General features: G+C 37.2%; 1 protein-coding gene across 18 annotated transcripts in view; it reads right to left on the minus strand.

Moving 5' to 3' along the window:
• The window catches only part of ASPH (aspartate beta-hydroxylase), a 213,038-nt gene that overhangs the window by 169,801 nt on the left and 17,746 nt on the right, over window positions 1-25,491 (minus strand). For 7 of the 18 annotated variants that reach the window (XM_035708219.2, XM_049103940.1, XM_035708218.2 and 4 more), the window contains exons 2-4: window positions 6,519-6,668; window positions 4,882-4,926; window positions 3,401-3,469 (exon numbers count right to left, since the gene is read on the minus strand). In XM_035708219.2, coding sequence (XP_035564112.2) covers window positions 3,401-3,469; window positions 4,882-4,926; window positions 6,519-6,668 — 264 coding nt within the window. Of the gene's footprint in view, window positions 1-3,400; window positions 3,470-4,881; window positions 4,927-6,518; window positions 6,669-12,928; window positions 13,604-25,491 lie in introns of those variants that run through there. The other 11 variants (XM_049103944.1, XM_049103943.1, XM_025477819.3 and 8 more) reach the window with 5 other exon arrangements.

Genomic DNA, 25,491 nt, shown 5'->3' on the forward strand with positions numbered 1-25,491 from the left:
CATACCTCATATGGTGCCAGCTAGGTGCTAGTCACGGAAAAGGACAATCATGTAATCCTTAGGTGGCATTACTCTAAAATGATGTTACTCTTAGCAATTGGTCCTTGGACCATTTTCCTGTTGATTTTTTTGGGAAACAAGTTTTCAGAGAATCCAATTTCTAGCAATGCAGTTTTCAATAATCCAAACCAGTATCAAAGGTAATTTATTTTTAAAAATTTGGCCACAAAAGTAGGAAGCTATGTCAACTATAAAAGGCTTTAGCAGGGGCGCCAGGGTGGCTCAGTGGTTGGGAATCTGCCTTTGGCTCAGGGCGTGATTCCAGGATCCTGGGTTCAGGTCCTGCATAGGGCTCCCCTCAGGGAGCTTGCTTCTCCCTCTGCCTGTGTCTTTGCCTCTCTCTCTGTGTGTCTCTCATGAATAAATAAAATCTCAAAAAAAAAAAAAAAAGAAAAGAAAGAAAAGAAAGAAACAAACAAACCTTTGTTAGAAAAGGAAAAGGCTTAGCATATTTTCAAAGTAAATCATAAGGGCCACAGCCAGAAACAATGAAATGAAATTAATGATGGCTGTTCAGAACATCTTGATTTACTCACACATATTTCATCCTCCCTTTATATTTCACAGGAAAAACCAAATCTTAAGATGTCAAATGTAAATATGAATGCGAACACTTCCTCAAACTGATAAGATTAGATATATGCAAATTTAAGAATGTAGAAAGAAACACTTATGAAAGAAATGCCAAACCTATGAAAGCTCAGCATATTTCAACTGTTACTACAAACTCTCCCCTAATCTCTAGCTTCCTACCTGCATCTGCCCTTTGGTTTCCCAGTGCCTTAATCCAAAGCCCTTACCCCTGAGCTGCCTCTCCAAAAGAATGTACCCTTTTTGGGTACACGCTCACTGTATTTGCTCCCCCACAGCCTCTCCCTGAACATACAGAACCCATTAACATCTCTGTACCCCTAGACACTTCACTAGGCTCTCCCTTTGCAACCACCTGCCCGTAACAGAAGCACAACTAAACTGCAATAACCTCCCAAAATAAAAAAAGAACTTTAGTCATAAAATTCAAATCCAGGGGTGCCTGGGTGTCTCAGTCAGTTAAGCGGCTGCCTTAGTTCAGGTCATGATCTCAAAATCCTCATATGGAGCTCCTTGTTAAGCTCCCTGCTCAGCAGGGAGTCTGCTTCTCCCTCTGCCCTTTCTCCTATTTATGCTTTTTCTCTCTCTCTCAAATAAATAAATAAATAAAAATCTTTAAAAAGAAGCTTTTTAAAAAATTCAATTCCAGTCAAGCTTGTATTTCCTGCAGAGAATTCAATCACTATAGAAATATGGTCAGAAGACATAAGTGAGGGACACCTGGATGGCTCAGTGATTGAGTGCCTGCTTTGGCTCAGGGCATGATCCCAGGATCCAAGATCAAGTCCCCACATCGGGCTCCCTGCAGGAAGCCTGCTTCTCCCTCTGCCTCTCTCTCTCTCTCTCTCTCTCTGTCTTTAGAATAAATAAGTAAAATCTTAAAAAAAAAAAAAAAGAAGACATAAGTGAGTCTGACAGTTCACCCTTTGTTTCAGCTATGAAGCCACAAGCTGTGAATTACTACCTTTATATGATAAAATTGTTTATTTTAGCCTTTGTGCATTTAATAGTCAAATTATCAAAATGAACTCTGGGATTCACCAAATTTGGTTCTACCTCCAAATATATAATTCTTATAAAAGGAACAAGTTATGATTTGCCCATACCAAATACGTGTCTACTGCAAATGGCAATGTTCTAAGTTACAATTAATTAACCTCTTAATGGTTGCTTAATAACCTTACAGGAAAGAAACTCTACTAAAAATCAAGTTATTAATGTTGTTTGATATAGAAATTAGTGTTCTATGGAAGAAATAACATTTTAATTTTTAACAGTTGATATTTCTTGATAGACCACATAGCTGACTTTAAGCCAAAAAAAACCCAACAAAATATAAATGAGAAGTAATATTATTTCTAAAAATGAGGAAACATAGCCCACATGAAGTTATCTTTAACATGAAAAAGCTTCACTATTCAGAATCCAGCATTTAAAGTAAAGTAATACAATGGAGTAATAAACCATTTATAGGCAAGCAAATTAGCATCATTCTGAGAGGTTAAATTCTATATATTTTACTTCTTTTGCATGTCTAGGATTATAGTCTTGAGGATTTACTATGTTCATAGAAAAATTTAGATATATAATGACAAAATTACTCAGAAAATTCCATTAAGGTTAAGATAGGAAAAAAAGTTGATAGCAAGCTTCCACTGTTAAGTAGCAAACATAATTTTCACTGAGATGTAATAAGAAAACATAAGCTAAGGTCAAAATTAAGAAGCAAAATACATTTAATCACAACTAAACCCCTTTTTTCATATGTAGAACTTCCTGTTTTATAAGGAGGTTAAAATTAATCTACCTAAAACTGTTCTGTTGGTTATAGATGTGATACCCTCCCATTTTTTTTATATCCGTAAAATAAACACAAAATTGTGTGTCTAAGATGAATTTCTTTGCACCCTTAATCTAGTAAGCATAGTATACATTATCATGATATATTTATTTCTCTAAATACTTTAATATACAAAATTTTAATACATGTAACAGCAGTATATAGTAAAGCAAAGTGTTGCTCTCTAATAAGCAGAAACACACATCTCACCAGGCCAGATTACATAAAATTTGTATATGAAAATTAGCATCATCCTTTCTAGGAAGGCAGCATTTTAAAACAAATGAGGGAATATCACATATTTATATATTACAAGAAATATCTCAAAGATAAAGACAGGTAATTCTGGTGGTACAAAGAGAAGGGCTCAAGATGTCCAAAATAAAGAAACCCAACCAAAAACTACTGGTTCATATTTTAATATTACCTTTAAAATATGCATAGAATATTTTTAAAAAATGTTTGCTACCACAATTTTATTTCAAAATAGACTAATTAAAGTCTTTAGAAACTTACATTTTCAAATGGAAGTGAATTATATCAACTGATGCTAAATAGTGGCTATAATTACAACACTTGAAAACAGGCTAGTACATTATCTCTATGTTCAAATATTAAGTTGAGAATAGGAACTGCTCTAAATCTGAACACAGACATTAAATTATACTTATTGAAAATATATGTGCAAGAGCTATATGCTTATTCATTTATAAAAGTACATTGAAATATAAGTACTTGGAAAAACAATTAAGCCATTAACATTTCAGTGAGAATGAAATATATAATTGAAGTGGGAAAATATCTTCCATAAAATGTGTATCACTGGACAAAGATATTGTCAAGGCAAAGGTATTATTTTGTTTCTAGCATTTTACCACCACTAACAACAACAAAAAAATATCTACTTGCCTAGTAAAACTTTGGCATCATCCACATCAAAATCTCCATCACCATCAGCATCATAGACTCCTAGTTTTCCTGCAAAAGGGAGGAAAAGATGTATAGGAAGAAAAGGGAGAGCAAGTTTTATAAGGTATTACCACTACTACAGTCCTGACCATCAGCCATAAATATTACCAATCAATGCAATTCTTTGCTCTCTGAATCCTGGAAAGTAGTAGTAAGTGAAGATCTTACCTAAAATGACAGACAATTCACAGATAGATTCAGAAAATGTCTACCTTAGAATCTAAGGCATATAACTGAGGTAATATTTTCCTTAAAGTTTTAATAATCCCCTGATTTAATCATTTCAGATGAATTTTTTTATTATGTTGCTAAAAATAGTTTAGGTAAACATTTCAATATATATAAAAAAACATTATTGATTTCTAACAGTTACATAAAAAGTAATGTTTCCACAGTATGAAAGTTCTTCACACCATCAATATTCAAAATAAAGAATACCCACCAAGCCTCAAAGACTAAATATAAATAACTAATGTCAAGTACTAAAAATAAGAAGGCAATTGATTTTATATTTTACAATAATGATTCATAAGAAAAACATCATGAATCAACCTAAAAAAAAAAGGACTTCTGGAAATACTTCCAGAAAAACAGTATGTAAAACTGGCTTTCTGAAATTACAAAGGGAAGCTTAGTTATCCCACTTCAAATTTACCTAGCACTGGCCTCTACTATCAAGAAAAAAACCAAAACTTGGAACAGGCCACTTGAGAGGTTGTACTACCAGAACCTTTCCTCTTCAAACAGAGTAAAATGTATCTAAGGCTCTATCATCTAAGGAGCACTGCTATGTTTAGCATGCCAAACATAAGTTAAATACATTCAGTTCCCTAAAAAACATTCTAAAGTCAACGTCATTTAGAATTCAGCATTGGATAATGGCTGTGAGGAGACATACTGTACAGCAATATTTTAAATAGCATCCACAAATATGGCAATGATACTAAAAAACCAGTCTGCAGCACTGTTACCATCTCTTTAATAAAAAGTAAGTCAAAACATTGCAGAAGGGCAGGCAAAACTTTTGGAGTAGAGTGGCTGTGATCAATTTTTACCCTCCCAAAGCCCTTGTTCTACTTAGGAAAACAGTGAACTAGCTATGTGGAAGTTTGGTTTAGAAGCACACATTTAAAATAAAAACAAAAACAATAATAAAACAGAAAGATAAGAAAGTTATCATTTCTACTGCTAAGAAAATGTAAATAAAAAGTGCTGATCAGCAGGTCGAGGCGGTCTACAGCACACAGCTCAAGTAACGTTAAAATGACAAAACACCATACTTTCTGACAAACGTTAAGGGGGGAATTGGTCCTACCACCTATTTTCTCTGATGCAGGGAGGGGATAATTAAATTGACAGAATAACGATGAGGTTTTAGAGACTAACACAAGTCGACTTAAAATGCATCTCTAATAGCCTACCTTGAAGTACCTCCGATAAGTTATAACGGAAGTCCTTTGCTTTGGCTGCATGCATGTAAAAACACAAAAATTGTTACTTGCCCTTAAATGTACAAATATTTTAAATCTCTTCTTTTGTTTAACAGATGTTCCCTGGCAACATATCACTGTAAGTCAACAAAAGCACCCAATCTACTCAGAAGTTTGTCTCCAAACTAAAATTGTTCCTCTATTACTCTATCACTATATCCAGAGACACTCTCTTTTAAGTAATAATGAAAAGTTTCAACAAAAGGTAGGTTATCCGTAAGTGTGTATTGCCTCCCAACCCCGCCACAAGATGACTATAATCTAACATCTATGGCAGAAGTACATAAAATAGAATACATAATGAAGGCTTTATGGGAGGGAGGCAGTTTTCTGTGCAACATGGTACATATAGAGGAGCATGCATTTTTTTTTTTCAGGGTCCACACTTTTCCCTGGATTATTAAAGAGGAAGACCAGGTATTCATAACAGCCAAAAAGTGGAAGGAACCCAAAGGTCCATCACTGATGAATGAATAAGCAAAACGTGGTATATACCCATACAGTGGGATACTTTCAGCTATAAAATAAAGTACTGAACCCTGAAAACGGTATGTTAAATGCAAAAAGGCCACATATTGTATGATTCCATTTATATGAAATGTCAAGAGTAAGAAAATCACAGACACAGAAAATATATTAGTGTTTGCCAGGAGAGGGGAAGAGAGGGTGATGGAAATATTCTGAATTAGATAATGAGAATTATATTAAAAACCAGCGAACTACACATTTCACATATTTATCAATATTGAATTTTATGTAATATAAATTTTATCTCAATTTAAAAAAAGACTTTGTGACTTTGAAGTGTGACTCCCAAAATGGTAAAGAATCATTAATGTAAAAAGTCATGAAAAACAGCAATGATTATGGGGAGAGAAAAGGAAAAATAAGGAGAAAGGAAGACAACTACCGGAAATAACATGGCAAACTCCCCAAAAGCATACAGATAGCACCTATACCTACACGCGCACACACACACACACCTTCATAGCATCACCTACACACATAGACACATCCCTATTCCAGCATATAGACACAGATACTCACCCTTATCCCAACACCTACACACACACACACACACACACACACACACCCTAGACCAACACCAATACACACATATACAAACACACACACAAACACTGATTGAGTCCAACAAAGATGAAGGGTTGTCCTTCAAAATGCTCTCTAAGGAAGGGTCTTACAAACTGGGTCCTGAAATAAATTCAGTGGCTGATAAATGTTTAAAATTCATAACATAACAAGATGGAATAGAAATTATACAGTACTGCATTAACTAAGAGTTAAGTACTATTTGATAAAACTTTTCTGTGTAATATATATACAATATAAAGCCTATTTTAAAAATTTTTACTACAGATTATGTTTGAAGAAGTTGAAAAGCCACTACTCCCAGGTAACCCTAATAACATTCTCTTTTGTTCCTACCCTATTGAGAACTGAAAGTCTACAGAAATTAAGAGTACCCCCAAAATAATAAATCTTAAGATTACTAAAGAATGTCCTTCATGCTTACAAATTCACCTAAGAAACGATACCAAAATTCTTACCTAAAACTTCTTCATAATCAACAAGATCAAACCAGACGACAGCTACTGATGTCCAGACTCCCAGTAATGCAATGACCATAAACCATGTGAAAAATGAACTTCCAGAAAGTCCTCCTTTCCTCCCATTTTTGTGTCCTCCATGCTTTGTCTCTGTTTAAAAATAAAACAGGTGAACAATGTCATTATGTAAACAAGTTCACTATGTAACTGAACACCTCTTTTTGCTGAATTATTTCTCCAGTAATTTGAAAGTACTTACAATGGTAAATCATTTCAAAAATAGTTTTCACTCAAGTTCTCAAAAGATGCTGCATTAAAAAAAAATTGAAACAAAAAAGATTCTGCTTAGACTCAACACCACATATATAAAACTCTGACTTAGAAGTAATGAGAAAAATAAACTACTCATTGGCTAACAATTTTTTTTAAAATGAAGGTTGATATAACATGTATATGTAATCTATAACCTTCCAAGTTCTTTATCCAAATCACCTACATATAACCTCTTCCAAAGTTCAGTGAATATCAACAACTTAATGAAGTCACATAGAAATGTCACAACCTTTTCTCTGACCCATTTGTCTCCAGAAATTAAAAAGCCAGTTAATGGCCAGAGAAATATCTCCCCACAAAATGACTCCATATTCTTAGCCAGAGAGAGAGACACAAGAAGGAAAGAAACTATTTATAGGAAATAGAGGCCAGGGAAGAAGAGAAACAAAACAGTACAACAATCAGCCCCCCTCCTTTACAAGATCCACCAGGGCCTGAGGAGGCAGGAGACAGGAAAAGGCTCATCATTCACAATCGGTCTCAATACAGGAAACAGCTCTGTATACTGTGGTCCACTGAGTGTCATTTATCACATTTGCTATTCTCCTGGAAATAGTCTTCTTACAGCCAAAAGTAAATAAAAATAATGATAGTCAAGTGATACTAATGGAAAGTCAACACTGCCCTTAAAAGAAAGGACCACAGTATTCAAATTTCTCTTGAAAAGGAACATAATAAATATTATTAAAAGGATAGGTATTATTCCCAAATAACCTCTGAGAAAAGGAAAAGTTTATCAACCGGGTAGTATAGCAGGACACGGTCTTCTCTTTGTTGAGCACGTGTCCTGTAGTTCAAAGTGCTTCCATGTGCACGGCTGCATGTGATTCTCACACAGGTCTGGCCAGTGTATCTCAAGAGGTTGTTTCTGAATGCCTATAAAGAACAATTCCTTATCCTGTGTAACTGTGCCTCACCCTGCAGGGCAACTGGCATCCCTGGTTACTCGGGTCCCAAAGGTAAGCAGCTCCCCAATTATGACAAACAAAAGTATCCCCAAACTTTTCCCAGTGTCCTCTCCAAGGTAGTGACTGGTTCAGAACCACTGGGGGTTAAGGACAGGAACAATCATCCCTGTTTTATAGAAAAAACATTAAATGATTTACTCCAACTCCCCAGCACAAGTTGGGTAGAGCTAGGAGCATTAACCCTAACTTCTATGGTCCTGAGTTCCTTGATCCATGTGAGTGGGCCAAATTACATGCCTTTAAAAAAGCTCACTAGCTCTAATCTAGAACCTGCTTTCTCACCCCTAAATCTAACTCTCATTATAGAATACTGGTGGTAGTATCCAGTGGCTCAAATCAAGGATATACAGCCAAATCTTCTGGGGAAAAAAAAAGGAAATGAAAGTCTTACTAAAAAGATACACTTTTTTTTTTTTTAAACAACCACTAGATCAACTTTTCAAAAGGGGCCATAAAAACTAAATTGGTATGAAAGCAAGAGTGTGTGTGTGTGTGTGTGTGTGTGTGTACACATTCAAGTACATACATTTTTTATCTATATATCCATATTTAAGTATGTAAAATCATGACTATATAAGACAAATTTCATTCTTTTTTTTTTTTTTTATTTTTTTTTTTTTTATTTATGATAGTCACAGAGAGAGAGAGAGGCAGAGACATAGGCAGAGGGAGAAGCAGGCTCCATGCACCGGGAGCCCGACGTGGGATTCGATCCCGGGTCTCCAGGATCGCGCCCTGGGCCAAAGGCAGGCGCCAAGCCGCTGCGCCGCCCAGGGATCCCAAGACAAATTTCATTCTTAATGAAAAAGTCAACTTCCTTTTCTAATGTTCTTTAAATATTAATAGGCCTATCAAAAAGGGCCAGATTTATAGTTATAGGGTGAATTCACAAAAGAATATTTACCAAATAACACATGACTATCTAATCTGCTTCTAATATAGTATAAAAAGTATTAAAAATCTCCAAAAAATAAATAAAATAAAAAATAAATAAAAATCTCCTAAAAGCTGGCTACATAAAATCAAATGTTTACATTAAAAAAATTCTTACAAGGCATAGATTGTAACATTACATGTTAAATTCAATTAAAACAGGCTTTACGGTTTCATTATCTGAACACAGTCATGGGGCAGCGAGACTAGATGAAAACTTCAGCAATGCTGATGGGGGAAAATGATGATTTCCCATACTTTTGTGTGTCTTAAGCATAAATATTATAAGAACAATATAGAGTATCATTAAAATTTTTAAAAAATAAAAAAAGAGTAGACAGGAGTACCACAGATTCACTGCAATGTTGTATTTTACTTTATTAAAACTTCTGTGCACATGAAGACATTTTTCAATGCTGTATTTAAAAAAATCTTTATTTCTGGGGTGCCTGGGGGGCATAGTCAATTAAACATCCAACTCCTGGGCAGCCCAGGGGGCTCAGCGCTTTAGCGCTGCCTTCCGCCCAGGGCATGATCCTGGAGTCCCGGGATAAAGTCCCACATCAGGCTTCCTTCATGGAGCCTGTTTTCTCCCTCTGCCTGTGTCTCTACCTCCCTCCCACTCTCTCTCTCTCTCTCTCTCTCTGTGTTTCTCATGAATGAATAAATAAATAAAATCTTAAAAAAAAATAAACTTCCAATTCCTGATTTTGGCTCAGGAATTTTGGCTCTAGCATAGGGCTCTGCACTCAGCATGGAGTCTCCTTGAGATTCTCTCCCTCTCCCTCCACTGCCCTCTTACTCGTACTCACCCCTTCTCTCTCTTTCCATCAAATACATAAATATTAAAAAAAAACAACAACCCTGATTTCTATATAGCATACAAATATATGCATACAAAACGGTTACACAGTGTACTGATTATAATAAGGAAAATGCCTTCTGGAATATCCATTTACCTCCAAATATGGATTTATTTATTTATGTTTATACATTTTATTTATTTATTCATGAGACACACAGAGAGAGATGCAGAGACACAGGCAGAGGGAGAAGCAAGTTCCTCGTAGGGAGCCCAATGTGGAACTCAATTCTGGGACCCTGCAATCACACCCTGTGCTGAAGGCAGCCACTCAACCACTGAGCCACCCAGGCATCTGGGTTCATAATTTAAAATGAGCTTGTAATGAAATAGCTAATGAACCAAAATAATTATTTGAATTCAAACTTTAATTCTATCTCCATATCTTTCTTTAAGCAGAAACAGAGAAGGAAACTTTCTTAGATTCTCAAAAGCAGAGACTTCATTTATCCAAGTTAATTCAGCAAATACTAAGTCACTGACCTGCAACACCAAATACAAGTAAAAAGTGCAAAAAGGTTTTTTTTTTAATCACACAAATGCACGCACCATGGCAGAGATAAGGGATGAAGAAAGGGGGAGTGAAACAGAGTAAAGAACATACCTTTTTTTAGAATCGACTGACTTACATTTGTTTTAGTCATGATCCAACAACTCTGATCAAGTTTCCAAACTTACTGCACAAAACTAAATAATAAACTTGAAAGACAACCTCACCTGAGTTCAAGCAACAAAGTGCTGCTAAAAGGAAGGTCTGTGGGAGGTATGAAAACCAGCAGCAAAGGCAGATGAAGAATTTGAGAAAAACTAAATGGCAGGGGATCCCTGGGTGGCTCAGCCGTTTAGAGCCTGCCTTCGGCCCAGGGTGTGATCCTGAAGTCCCGAGATCGAGTCCCATATCAGGTTCCCTGCATGGTGCCTGCTTCTCCTTCTGCCTGTGTCTCTGCCTCTCTCTCTCTCTCTCTCTTTCTGTGTCTCTCATGAATAAATAAATAAAATCTTAAAAAAAAAACCTAAGTGGCAGGGGTGATTTATGATTGATGCTTATAGGCAAACCTCAAATTGTCTTTAAAATAATCTTAAGTACAAGGAAATGATGGCATTCAGAATGAATCTGGCATTAATATATTATTTAAAACTGTTCAAGTATGCAAAAACATATAAGAAATATTTTTTTAACATATAAGAAATCAAGATTTTTCATTTACAGTATTATTTATCAAACAGATTTACCACTTTAAAAGATGAATGTCAAAAAAAGGGATCAATGTTACTTAGAATATGAAATTACTAGCAATATCTTATCTATCCTATCTAATGTCAAATAAATTGTTACTCTAGCATCATTAATCTTATTACTGTTAATATTTTCTAATTCCATAATGGAACAAAACAGTAAATTATAGAAAGAAAATATTTCCCAAGACATGACTGTTAGGGGAACTTTTGAATTGACACCAAGTAATACTTCCTTGATATGTCACTTTGTAAATATGGTACCTAGTCCCAATGGGCAGATTATTTTCTGTCCAGTTAATTTAAAAAAAAAAAAAAAGAAAGAAAGCACAGTAAGATAAACACTTCAAGAGAGTTTAAAACACTCTAAGCAACCTGAAATCAGCACTTTGTTCCAAAGATATTCTGGAAGAATGTCTAGCTGTTAATCTTGTATTTTAAGATCAGAATAAATCTAAGAGTCTTCATTTCATCTTCTGACTCATTTGACCTCTAGTCCCAGAATTAGTTAAGATTTTTTTTAATGGGGGTTAAGAATATGGCAAGAACTATGTGATTCACTTTTTTTCCATGCAGACCCATCAAAAATAATGACCTCCAAATAAGAAAACCATTTTTACATACTACCCAACACAGAAGATTACCACAGTGAGCAATGCAATATGTCTCTCTACAAAATGTGGGCTAGGGCCAACAGGTCATTTTATTTACTGGTTGAGGAAAAAGGACATAGAAGATATACCCCCAGCACCTGACTTAACTGGGTTACAGCAAACTGAATTATAAATTAACCATATACATGAGTTTTGCATAGCATTGTGCTGGGATTTTAAATTTATATATAAACCCCACACATTTAAAATTTTTAAAAAACACAAAATCTGTCAAGCAACTCACGAATCTGATTTTCAGTTACAAAACGTCACCATTTGGGAGTCAAGCACTGTCAACAATAGGTCAGAAGTACCAGCTATTTTACTTCACTATTTTACTTCACTAATCCTCAGAAAAGAGGAGAAACATCTTGTAAAAGAAATAAAGATCCATATCTCATATTCTTCATAATGGCTACATGAGGCACTTTATCAGAATAGTCAAGTGATGAGACCCATTCTAACCATTTACTCAAAATGATGGGCAAACTAGAGATACTCATATTCTCTATAAACAGACTCCTTCCGGTGTCTACTTAGGCAGCTGAGAGTTGGAATATGTCTTAACATGTCTTTTTTCTTTTTCTTAATTGAAATTTCAACATAATGAGCAGGACGGGAAGACTATAGAAATCTGGAGATGGTATTTTGTTTGTGAACACATAGGCCGCAGCAGAGCTGTGGTGGTTTTTACCACTCTGCCAGGGTTACCTAATGTAACAAATAAAAATATATAAATAAAAGCCCAAATCAAATTGAAAAACAAAACAAAAACATAATGAGCTAATGTAGCTTACTTTCAGTTAAATGGAAAGACATACTTAACTTACAAAATAAAGCAAAAACAAACATACACAAAAATGTAAATTCAACACATTGTTAAAGAACACTTGAAGCTGGTAATTCAGTTTAAAAACCAAAATAAAATCCTAGTGTCTTTACTTTCCATTTTATCTCCTGCTTTACAGAAATTAGGTCAGTTTCCACATATGGTAAAGCCTGAGTCAAGCTTCGCTTAAACCAATTAAGTGTGCTCACTAATATAAGATCTTGACTCCCACAGGCCTTAAATTTCATATAATTTTACGTGAAATCTGAACACACATCCTTCTTTAAACTCACTGTAATTATGAGACCAAGGAAGACCACCTGTACATTTTTCTGAAGTTTGTAAAATGTGGTCTCCGAGAGTACGACATAAAAGATATTCTAAGCTAAGACACCGAAACATATTCAGATGAAAGACTGATTACTCCATGAAAAATTAAACTACCACAAAAAGTTGATGTCTCCAGTAGTTCAAAATAGAAAATGTGGAAGCCCTTAGCCAAAAATATTTTAAGAGTACACAACTGAAAATAAAGCTACAAATGCCAGCTAGATCTTAAACCACCGTTCACCCAAACAGTAACAATGTGCCTTTACCTTCAGCCATTTTGGTTTCTTCAGTCCATGAATAATATATATGGAAGACAAAAATCAGAGTGCTACGGGCAGGTATCAGGCACGCCGAACACCCTTCCCTACTAGAGCTTGAGACTGGCCAACTGCTCCACGGGTAAGGCCTCTAGAACTGAAATTGGACCTGACTGCAAACTCTGCTCACCAGTTATTTTTAGAGGCCTCTTCCTCATGGCCAAACACTGCTAATCACTCGGGCTGAAACACACTCCCAACAATGCAACAGCCTTTCTCCCCCACTTTGGGGATTCTTTTCTCAGTTGGTCCCATCTCCCAATTCCAAACCCTACAAAAATGAAGCATGCTGGATAAAAGGAAATGGGACAAAATTGTGTGGCCAGTTTTATGTCCTTGGAATCAGTCTTCAAAGGTTTCAGCTCAAGGACCAAGTCATTCAAAACTGAAACAAGTCGAGTCTTGCCAAAACACGTGGCCCGTGCTCAGGACCAGATTGATCTGGCCCTTCAGACTCCTAGCAGATGCTTACATGAAAAAAACCATGACTTATTTTGTTTGAATGCAACAGAACACTAAATAGTTAAGAAATTAATTAATGCTGTAGAATTCTGATTCACAGTCATTACCATCCCAACTTTAATTCTTCCAACAGCAAAAGTAAAGGAAAAAAAAAAAGAAAAAAGTTTCACTAGAGAAGGAGGGAGAGGGAGCTGAGAATGAAAGCATGGAGGGAGAGAAAGGAGGAGAAGAAAGGTGGGTTGGGAGGGAGGGAAGAGGGAAAGAAGGAACCCTTTGGCATGACAGCAATGCTCTAGGAAACAGGACCTCAGAGAAGCTACTGGAAAGAGAGTGTGCAACTGTATTCTGATAATTTCCACTTCCCTTCAAACCCCACCTCCAAATTGTCCCTTCTGGGAAATAAAACCAGCTCAATGCTACCACCATTTATTCACTGATTCAAGATTAGCAGTTCACAGAATTCATCAGAGCTTTGATTAGTGTATTAAATTAACTTAGCACAAATGATATCCAGAACAAGGCAACAGCCTTCCAAAATTGTTTATTATGAGTGTTTACATTTTTTTCAGTCAAATGAATGTTCACATGCAAATTAAACATTTAAATGTTCTGAAGAGGAGTTAGCAACCTATGGTCCCAGTATCTGATCTGGAACAGAGTGGCATCGAGAACAACTGAACAAAACCGACAAGTATCTTAGGGGTCTTCCGACCAACAGCCATTTCCCACTCCCCCTTTCTTTCTGCAAAGATCTGTCTTGCTGAAGTCAGGGCTTGCTAAAATGTAACATGATAGTGAATCCTTTGTTGATAGGGCCTTAAGATAACCTGCCATCATGCAAATTTAGTATTTTGGAGGCTTTCTTTTGTCTGGTTGTTTTCAGAGAGAGGGAGAGTGACAACAGACTCATCCTGGGGCCACAGGAAACAAAGCCACTACACTCACTTGACCAGGATCCCATTTCTGACTTAAGAAACCCAGATTAGATTCCTGGCTTCTTCACTAACTGATTTAGGGGAAGATAACAAGTTTGAAAGCCTCAATTTCCTTGCCTTTAAAATGTGTCTTGGCATGGGGTACCTGTGCAGCTCAGTAGTTGAGCATCTGCCTTTGGCTCAGGTAGTGATGATTCTGCAGTCCTGGGATTGAGTCCCACATCGGGCTCCCGGAAGGGAGCCTGCTTCTCTCTCTGCCTAAGTCTCTGCCTTTCTCTGTGTCTCTCATGAATAAATACACAAATAAATATTTATAAACAAATAAATAAAAATAAAATTTTTAAAAAATTAAATTAAATTAAATTAAAATATAAATGTCTTGGCACAAACCAGGCATGCAAATGTTTGTTGAACTCATCCGTGCAATACGTTTCCCATGACTCAATCAGGACACATGCACAAGCCTCCGCATCTCCATCCCAGCTCTTTTTCCTGACGCCAGCCTGCCACCGTGACTGCCCAAGCTGCTGGGGCTCCTTCTCTCCCTTGATGGGCCGATGCCAGGCCAGCTGCATTCTAAATTACAGATCTGTGGCCAGTGTTGAACTGAGACAAGAATCACATCTACTAAATCCGGGTATACCTCATCCCTGAGGCTTCTTAAACACAGCTCCAATCATTCCTCCTCCACAAACCGCACACATTTACACAACTTTCTCCATCATCTTTTACAAGTTTTACAGTTTTTTAATAAAATGTTTTATTAACATGTGTCTTATGTGTCACAATAATGACACACCTGTTTATTCTAGATAGAGTGATTAAGATAAATCTGAAATAACATTTAATCTATCATACTTCTTAAGGAAAAAGAAATTCTGAATTCCAAGTAATTACCACTTGTAATAATAACAACTTATTTTTATGACAGGACATGTTTGTGAAAAGTTTAAAAATAAACTCATGTGCATAGAGCAAATCATGTGTTTAAAACCCAGCAACGAAAACTAAAGTAACAAATTTGCTAGTCCTTGTAATCACTGCTGGGGCTAACAGCAAATTCCTAGGTCTGGGCAGAGACCAAGTTTCTAACATGTGCTCTGAGACTATTATTATCAGCTTGATGCCACTGGAGACGACAAGAGCCAAGTCTTGCATCCACTGGGTCTAAGCTCTCTACTTGCTTCCAAAACATACCAGGGGAAATCCATCAGGCCACTCATAGGTCACACTGACTATTTCCCTCCCCTCACTCAATCAGCTATCATTGCAGCAGTGGTTCTCAAGAACACATCAGAGCCACCTAGAGGGTGGCCCACCCCCAGAGTTTCTGAGTCTGCGGGGCCTGAGAATGTGCATTTCTAACAGGTTCCCACCCAGGTGACTGGATGCGGCTGGTCTCGGGGCCACCACATAAAGGGAACCACTGCACTACTTACTGTTCTACCCATCTCTCATTCTCGGGGTCTGGAGGAGGAAAAAAGAGTTCTATCTTTTACCAATTTCCAGACCATCATTTTCCTTACTACCTAAATACAACAGCGACAAAATCCTGTTCCTCTGAGGCCCAATGCCTCCCCTTGCCTCCCACTGCCATGGACCACCCCCCAGGGCCCTGTCCCCTCAGTGACATCTTCACCTCCAGACTAGCCACTACCACGTCATGTCCCTATCTGTGAGGCAAATATGACAAGTCCTCTTTCATTCTTTCATCCCCAATGACCTTGTCCCCCTCCATCCTCCATCCAACATTCATTCTGATATTCTGGGATCTTCTTATAAACCCACCCTAATTCACCTTCTTAATCATCTCTTCATCCTTACTGAACTATCTCTGTAGCTTTCCTGGCACAGTCATCCTCACAGATTCTGTAACCCTGCTAAGAAAGCTCTGTTTGCTTGAGCCCATCATGAGAACTGCAGGACATCATAAGATACCAAAAATATATTTCTTAAAAACACACACACATCTTTTCATGTATATGTAGTCTCTGAGGCAAACATGATCAACTTTGATAACATGAAACCTAATATTAAAAAGCCACCAATATAACAGAAGTAACAAAAGGCAACTCAGGAGACACTGAATAAAATCTACTTAAACACACCACCCCCAGCTAGGAAGCACCATCTCTATATACGGAGATTGAGGTTGTACTGAATAAACGATGCACAGAAAAAAACATTCACTTGGATCATAACCCTCCTATTCTTCCAGCTTGTTTTCTTCTTGGATCCTGTAGTTCCCTTGCTTCTACTTTCTTCTGAACCCCTCTTCGCCTCCTTCCTTCATCTTTCCATAAATCACTCCCTAACGCACTAAACCCCTTGCCCCTCAATCCCTTCAGTACATCCATCTGCCATAGATGTCTCCTGGATGAACACATTTATTCACCCTCTCCATGACTGGGAAGGACAGAGAGGCATGCCAATTGAAACCATCCCCAGGACACAGTGAAGCCCACCCCAATCAGCCCTGAGGGCTGCCTTCAATTCCACCCACAGCTATAGAACACTCACTATCCCGTTCTCCACAAGGACCCTTCCCAACATCTCTGCCCCTAAGTAGTCTATTTTCTCACTCAGAAAATGCCATCACCTCTTACATCACAGAAAACAGAGCCTCAGCAGGAAACTGTCTTGATTGCACCACCAACCATCATAAACCACCGTTCACCAGCATCCAATCTCTGCTTTCCTCCCAATCCCACTGTTCCCTCACCCTCCTCACCTTTTCACTCTCCTATACCAGCAGCCTCTCTGCCTTTACTACATCTTCACTCAAGCCCACCGCTCCCCCTGCTCTTTTTCCTTCCCATCACAGATGAAATTCTCAACAGAGCTGTAATCTCACTGCTTTCATTTTCTGGTGGCCCGTACACTCCTCACAACCCGCAGCCTGCAACCTAGCTTCTGCACACGGTAGTCACTCTAATGTCACATCAGTTACTTCCAGGTCACTGAACCCCATGGAACATACCTGGAGTCCATATTTCATTTGTCCTCTCAGAAGAATTCTCCCTCTTTAAACATTCTCTTTCCTTGATTTTCATTGCTTCAGAATCATCTGGCATTTCTTATACCTTGCTGGCCTTTCTAAGCATCAATCTCCTTTGCTAGTCGGGTCTCCTCTGACTTTTAAATGTGGAAATTCCATATGCCTTGGTGCTGGGCCATCTCACTAGTTGACTTTGAGCCACATTCCATATGGCTTAAATTCTTCTCTCCTTTGAGGTCCAAACTCACATAGCTGTCTACTTACTATCCCATTTGAATACTTATAAAAACCCCAAACTCTGCATATACACAACTGAACCCACAATCTTTCCCCTCCTCTCTAGTAGTCTAAATCTCAGGAACACTTCTGTCAAGCCAGCTTCTTAAACCAAAAACATGGAATTCATCCTTGACTCCATTCTCTTCCTTTTTGCCTAACCAACCACCTCTCAGAATCTCTCCATTAGGCTGTTGCAAATGGTTTACAGCTATGCCAAGATATGAATTCTCCTCAACTCCTGGGTCATCCTTGTCTATTTATCACAGCATGATATTTTTTAAAAAATCATTTTTATGTGCCATGACATAAAAAAATGAGAAAATGTGTCTCAAATCACCCATATTTCTTCCTCTTTACTGGGCTCACTCAAATCCATGCTACCATCATCTCCTTGGCTACTACAATACTTTAACATGCCTTTATTGCTCCATTAAACAGTCACAATATTTTTTTTTAAAGATTCATTTATTTGAAAGAGAGAGAACAAGAGAGTGTGGAGTGGAGAGGGACAGAGAGAGAGATAATCTCAAGCAGACTCCCCTCTGAGCATGGAGTCTGATGTAGGGCTCTAACCCATGACCCCAAGATCATGACCAGAGCCAAAATCAAGAGTTAGGTAGATGCTTAACCAACTGAGTCACCCAGGGACCCCTACAATATTTTTTTTCAATCCAATTATTACCTTCTAAAAATCCCTGAATGGCTTCACACTATTCTTAGGGTAAAATTAAAATCTTTAAATTAATTAATTAATAATAAATAATAAATAAATAAAAATCTCTGATGTGGTCTATAAGACTCTATTTGACATGGCTCCAGCCTACCACTCTGGCTTTCATTTTGTGTCATTTCCTGTAGCTGTGTATGTTCCAGAGACCAAAAAAAAACTCACTTTGCTCTAGTCTTATCTCAAAGTCTCTGCACAGGCCATGTTCTCTTCTTGAGTCTCAACACTTCTTGAATGTCAATCCATGCTACCAACACATATGTGTCCCCAGCCTAGCTATCCTGCTTGTTCTGCTTAAATCCCACCTCTTTAAGGAAGCCTTCCCCAAATACTGTGACAGCAATTTCTTTTTCATTGTTTCTCTTTATTATTACTATTTTTTTTCATCATGATAAGTATACTCTTTAATCCCCATTCCCATTATCCCCCTTCCCCCACCCACTTCCCCTCTGGTAACCATCAGTTTGTTCACTATAGTTGAGAGTCTGTTTCTTGGTTTGTCTCTCTCTCTCTTTTCTTTGGCTTGTTTGTTTTGTTTCTTAAATTCGACTTATGAGTGAAATCACTCATGTGTATTTGTTTTTCTCTGACTGGCCTACTTCACTTAGCATTCTACTCCCTAGCTCTATGCATGTTGTTGTAAATGGCCAAGATCTCATTCTTTGTTATGGCTGAATAATATTCCATTATGTACATACACCACTTCTTTATCCATTCATCTTGAACATTGGATTGAACACTTGGGACTGCTTCCATAATTTGGCTATTATAAATACTGATGCAATATACATTGGAGTACATATATCCCTTTGAATTAGTGTTTTGGTATCTTCAGTGTAAATATCTAGTAGTGTGATTATTGAATCATAGGGTAGTTCTATTTTTAATTTTTTGAGGAACCTTCATACTATTTCCTAGAGTGGCTGTGCCAATTTAGATTCCCACCAATAGGGCAAGATGGTTCCTTTTCCTCCACATCCTCACCAACATTTGTTGTTTCTTGAGTTTTTTTATTTTAGGCATCTGACAGGTGTGAGGTGATGCCTTGTTGTAGTTTTGATTTACATTTCCCTGATGACGAATGATGTTAAGCATGTTTTCAAGTGTCTATTAGCTATTTGTTATGTCTTCTTTGGAGAAAAGTCTGTTCATAACTTCTGCCCATTTTTTAATTAAATATTTGGTTTTTAGGTGTTGAGTGGAATCAGTTCTTTATATATTTTGGATAGTAACCCTTTATCAGATACATCATTGGCAAATATCCTCTCCCATTTCATAGACTGCCTTTTAGTCCTATAGATTGTTTGCTTCACCATGCAGAAACTTTTCGTTTTGATGTAATCCCAAAGTTTATTTTTACTTTTCTTTCCCTTTCCTCAGGAGACATAGAAAAATGATGCTACAGGAAACATCAGAGAAATTATTGCCTGTTCTCTCTTCAAGGATTTTCATGGTTTCAGGTCTCACATTTAGGTCTTTAATCCATTTTGAGTCTATTTTTGTGTATGGTGAAAGAAAGTCCATTTTTCCCAACACGATTTGTTGAAGAGACGTTTTCCCATTGTATATTCATTCCTGTGACAGCATTTACTAATATGCTCTCCCAGTAGTATGTACCTCTTCATAGAGGTATTTCATTGGTGTTTAGTTATTAATCTCTGTCTTCCTCCAGAATGCAAGTTTCATAAAGCTAAGGACTGAACCTGCTTTGTTCATTACTGTACATTTGCCTTGCACCTTGAAAGAACTCAACAAACATTTTTAAAATGCATAAACTCCCTCTCAAATTCTTGACATTATCCAAGTAGTCAACTCTTTTTCTGCCAAGACTTTAGAAATAAGGGTGTATAGTTTAGTTTCACAAATGTCACGTCACTTCAAGTTTCCTCCATCTCCATGGATTATCTTAAAATTAATTTGCAAAAGGAAGAGACCTATCATTAGTTAAGAGAAATAATAAGAAAGAAGCCCAGTTTTGCCAAACACTGGTTATGAACTCAAGCTGGTCTATGACCAAGTTTTCATTGTTTTGTATAAGATAAATTCCTCACTGATCCATTTTTGGTGACTAACAACTATGTTGAACATAAGAAGGCCCACTTGGCCCCACAGCCAGATGCCTCACACTGCTCTCCTGACTGACCCTGTATAGAAAAGGCACAAGTGGCTGGAGGAGTGGTGGCAAGGGTTGTATTAGAATTTAAGAAAACAAAACTGAGAAAGTCATTTCCATTTTCTTCAGTATGAGTAAAGGAAAGTGAAATATTAGCTGTATCTATCATATATCAGCCCCTTCTTATTTTTTAGAACCTTTATTACTCTTTGGAACCCCAGATTGAGGAACCACTGTCCTAGCATACACCTATGTTTGTGTTCTGGATTCCACTGTTCTCTTCTGCAGGGATGAACACAGGTCCATCCACCATCTCATGAATCTGTGACATACCAAAGCTCCTTTGGTGAGATGCTATAACCATATTATAAATGGCAGTGAATTCCAAAAGCTCATTCCTCACACTAGGTCCAATGAGTTAGTGCTTTATAGTTCTCACTACAAAGGACTCAAGAAGGAGAAAACACTTAGAAGAAAAAGCACTCCTTAGGTAATGGATCATCTGTATGTGGGTAACAACTATTAGTGGTGTTTAGTTATTATGGAGTTCAAAATCAGTCTACTGCTGAGCTAGGAGTGGCAGAAGGTATTAAAAAAAAAACGGGAGTTGTGGTGTCCATTCAAAACTGAGGTAGGGAAAAAAAAAAAAAAAAACTGAGGTAGGGGATCCTGGGTAGCTCAGAGGTTTAGCGCCTGCCTTTGGCCCAGGGTGTGATCCTGGAGTCCCGGGATTGAGTCCCACGTTGGGCTCCCTGTGTGGAGCCTGCTTCTCCCTCTGCCTGTGTCTCTCCCCCTCTGTGTGTGTGTGTGTCTCATGAATAAATAAATAAAATCTTAAAAAAAAAAAAACAAAAAACTCTTGAGGTATGAGAAGCTGTTCAAGCAAACAAAAAGTTCTTTTTTTCAAAACTAAAAACAGTAATACAAAAAAAAAAGCCTAGTCCCACTCATTTACCTCAAACTGGGAGGCAATGACACCAGGTCACAAAGCCAAGAGGTATGATCACAACTGATTTGATGTCCCCAAAGGCTTTTTGACCTAAACCCCTTTAGACAGCAAAAGCTCCAAAGCCAACCTTCCTCACCAGTTCCCACTTCTAGGACAAAAGAATTCAACATTTATAATAAAGTGTCCTATAGATGTAAATGGGGAGAGAAGGGAGAGGGGTTTATAAAAGCCCTAGCACAGTAGATTCAGGTGTAAACTGCAAAACACATGAGTCTTAGAGGCAAATTATTAGAAAATCACAGGCCAAAAAAATAGAAGAGGCAAGATGATACTGCCCCAAAGCAGACCACATAGGGAGAGCTCTTCCCCCACTTCAGGCCCTCTTGCCTCACTGCTAATAGGAGACAAATTCTGCACTGAAAATCAGATCTGATTTAAACCAACAGACTAGAAATACAGAGTGACTGGCACGTTTAGGAATCTGTCCCAAAGATGGTCAAGAGCCTCTGCCACCCACAGACTAATCTAGTCCAACTAAGCACAATGACTGGAAGAAAATGAAGCTTTCCACCATTGCACTGTTGGACAAAGACTGCTAAATAAAACAGCTGCAATGCATGTATTAGGACAGCCCGTGAAAACCTGCCAGCATTTGACCATTCTGGCACCCCAAAATGGCTACTTGGTATGACTCAAAAAACAACAAGTATTTTCTCAATGTTTTATTATTATTTATTTATGTTCAAACACACACAAAGCTGAAAGAAATTTACAAAGAATACCCATATACTATCACTTAGCTCTACTATGAACATTTATAATGCTTAGGGCGTGTCAATTCATCCTTTTATATCCAACTACTAATCTACTTTATGTGGGTAGTATGTCTCAAAATAAATTGTAGACACTGGTTCACCTCCCCTAAGTACTTGAGCTATATCATAAACTACAGTTTAATATTTCTTTATCATTTTTAATGTAAAATTACATGAAATGAAATGTTGTAATTTTAAGTGTGTGCTCTGAGTTTTCACAAAAATACACACTGCATAACCCAAATTCCTGTCAAAACATATACATTAACACCACCCCTAAGTTCTCTCATGGCCCTTTCCCAGTCACTTCAGTCACCTTCCATCCCAACCCCAACCCCAGAGGCAGCCCCTTTGTTTTCCTTCCTATTTTTTACTTTAAGTGAAAAAAATTCTTGAAATTTCTAAAAATGGCATGGCACCATATGTGCTTGTTTGTGTAAGGCTTCCCTCCTTTAGCTTTACGTTCCTGAGAGCCAAGTATGTTCTCTGTAGTAGCAATTCATTCTTTTCTGTTGCTAGGTAGTATTCCACTGTATAAATATATCAGAGTATATCAGAGTGTGGCCATTCTACTATTGGTAGAAACCTGGACTGTTTCCCATTTTGGATTGTTATACACAAAGCTGCTAGGGATATTCCTGCCCAAGACTATTGCTTGCATATTAGAAATATCTGCCTGCATTTCTCTTGGGTTAAATCACTAGGAATTGCTGGATCACAGGCCACACGTACATTTAGTATTAAAAGCAACTGCCAGACCTTTCCCCCAAAGTGGTTCTACCATTTTATATACCTACTGAGAATGTATGAGAGTTCTTTTGTTCTAGGATCTTGCTAACATTTGGTGTTGTCAGTCTTTTTAATATTGGCCATTCTGGCAAGTAAGCAGTTGTATCTTACTGTGGCTTAATCTGCATTCTCCTGAGGACCAATGTTTGAACACCTTCTTCATGTACTTATTGGCCATTGATCTCCTCCTGGGAACTGTCTGTTCGAATCTTTTGCCTATTTTTGTATTGCTTTTTAAAAAAAATTTTTTTATTGTTGTACCTCCTTGACACCTACTCTTGTAATAGATCTATGTGTCACAAAATTTTCTGCCAGGCTGTGACTTTCCTATTCATTTTCTTTTTTTTGTTTGTTTGTTTTAAGATTTTATTTATTTATTCATGACAGACACAGAGAGGGAGAGAGGTAGAGACACAGGCAGAGGGAGAAGCAGGCTCCATGCAGGGAGCCTGACATGGGACTCGATCCCGGGTCTCCAGGATCACACCCTGGGCTGAAGGTGACACTAAACCGCTGGGCCACCGGGGCTGCCCTCTATTCATTTTCTTAAAGAATCTTTTGATGGGTAAAAGTTTTTAACTTTGATGTTATCATAATTTTATTTTTTAGGTATTACCAAATTGGAAAATCTAACTTAAATGTTAACAGGGTTCCATGCTTCACACTCTGAAATGTGACATCTATTCCAGCACTTGGACCTGTGACATACAATCACTGACAGAAGTTCTATCACTGACTCAAACTCTGTGCCAGTGAGAAGGAAGGTCAGAAAGTCAAAGGCCAGGTCAAAGACATGATGTCAACTAAACATCACTTAGTGGTAAATACCACAGCAAGTAAAAGCAAGAGAAATTTTGATAACTTTAAGGAATATTTTCATTAACTATGAAGAGTCACATAAAAATCTCTAAGCCAGTTCTTTTACTTTCAAATTCAGCTGGATGGAATAAATCTAATTCCTTTGCCATCAAACAGCCCCATCAATACTTGAACCCCTTTACTTTTTTCAAAAACTAGTTTACTTGTATATTTATTTGTATGTTTGTTCTTAACTTTTCATGACTCACAAATTTAAATTACCAGACCACTAAAGAAATCAGAAAGTTTCTCTTTACTATAACTTTCACCCCATACACCTGGTAAAATCTTTAGAAAAATCACAAAAAGCAATGCATTTTAGAGAGAAGGCTCTAGTTTACTTACCTATGAGCCTTTGTGGAGTAAAATATAGTTTAATTTTAAAAATTTGTATGTAAAATAGACATCAAGAATTCAAAGGTGAGCTGGAGGGTCAGCTGAGAGGACATTACCAGAATAAATTAGGAAAATTTAAATATGGACTTTAGGTTAAGTAACAGTACTATATAGCATTGTTAAATTTCCTAAGCGTGATAATTTCTTTGTGGTTATGTTGGAGCATATCCTTGTCCTTAGGAAAAACATGCTGAAGAATGTTATGAAGACTTAAAGTATTATGGGGTAAAGTACTATAATTTAGCTTTCAAATGGTTCAGCAGCAAAATGAATATATAAAATGGTGTGTTTGTAGTAGTGAAACAGAATGCAAAGGCATCAAAATATTAACAATTGGTAACTCTAAATGAACTTTTCTTGTAACTGTCTTGAAGGCTGAGATGTTTTCATATTAAAAAGTTGAGAAAATACAGATTTCCAGGCCCATTCTAGTCCTAAAGAATTAGAAGCTCCAGAGTTAGGGCAAAAATCTGAAATGCTAAGAGCTCCAAGGTTAATTCATGATTCAACTCTGGATAAGTAAACAAAAAAAAAAAGCTCCAAGTTCTAAAGATGCTTCTGGAAACACTAGAACAATCTGAATATGGAGTGTATTTAGATAACTTCTTGGGTTTGATAACTCTATTGTGGTCATGTATGAGAACGTCCTTGTCCTTAGGAGATACATGGGGAAACAGTTAAGCGAGTTAAACTGCTATGATGACTAGAGCTTACTTTCAGAGTTCCAAAATACAAGAGAGAAAAAGGAAGATAGATATATATACACAGAGAGAGAGCAAACATGCAAAGTGCTAACAGTTGGTAAATCCAAGCAAAGGGTATACAAGTCTTTCACCATATGAAGCTTTTTGCTGTTATATGGGTTTAAAAGCTTCCAGACAGAAAGAAAAATATAAAAATAAAAACCAAATTAAACTAGTTTTGAAAAAGAAGTAATAACAAGTTAAGGATCAAGTCCTAAACAAAGTGGTAATAAAGAGGACATGAATTCAGCCACCGGTTTCAAACTTATTAAAAACCCAAGAGAAAGCTGCCTCTACTCGATGTCTCCTACATGCAAGTTCTGCTCACAAACCTCCACCTGCTTGCTGGACATTTTCCACCAGATGCCCAGACTTTTGCCTCAAATGCACCTGGGAGAATAAACCTAACTTCTCCACCACCCAGAAGTTGCTCAAACCTGAGAAAATG

The sequence above is a fragment of the Canis lupus genome, chromosome 29, assembly GCF_003254725.2.
Source record: "Canis lupus dingo isolate Sandy chromosome 29, ASM325472v2, whole genome shotgun sequence".
In the NCBI taxonomy this organism is placed as follows: Eukaryota; Metazoa; Chordata; class Mammalia; order Carnivora; family Canidae; genus Canis; species Canis lupus.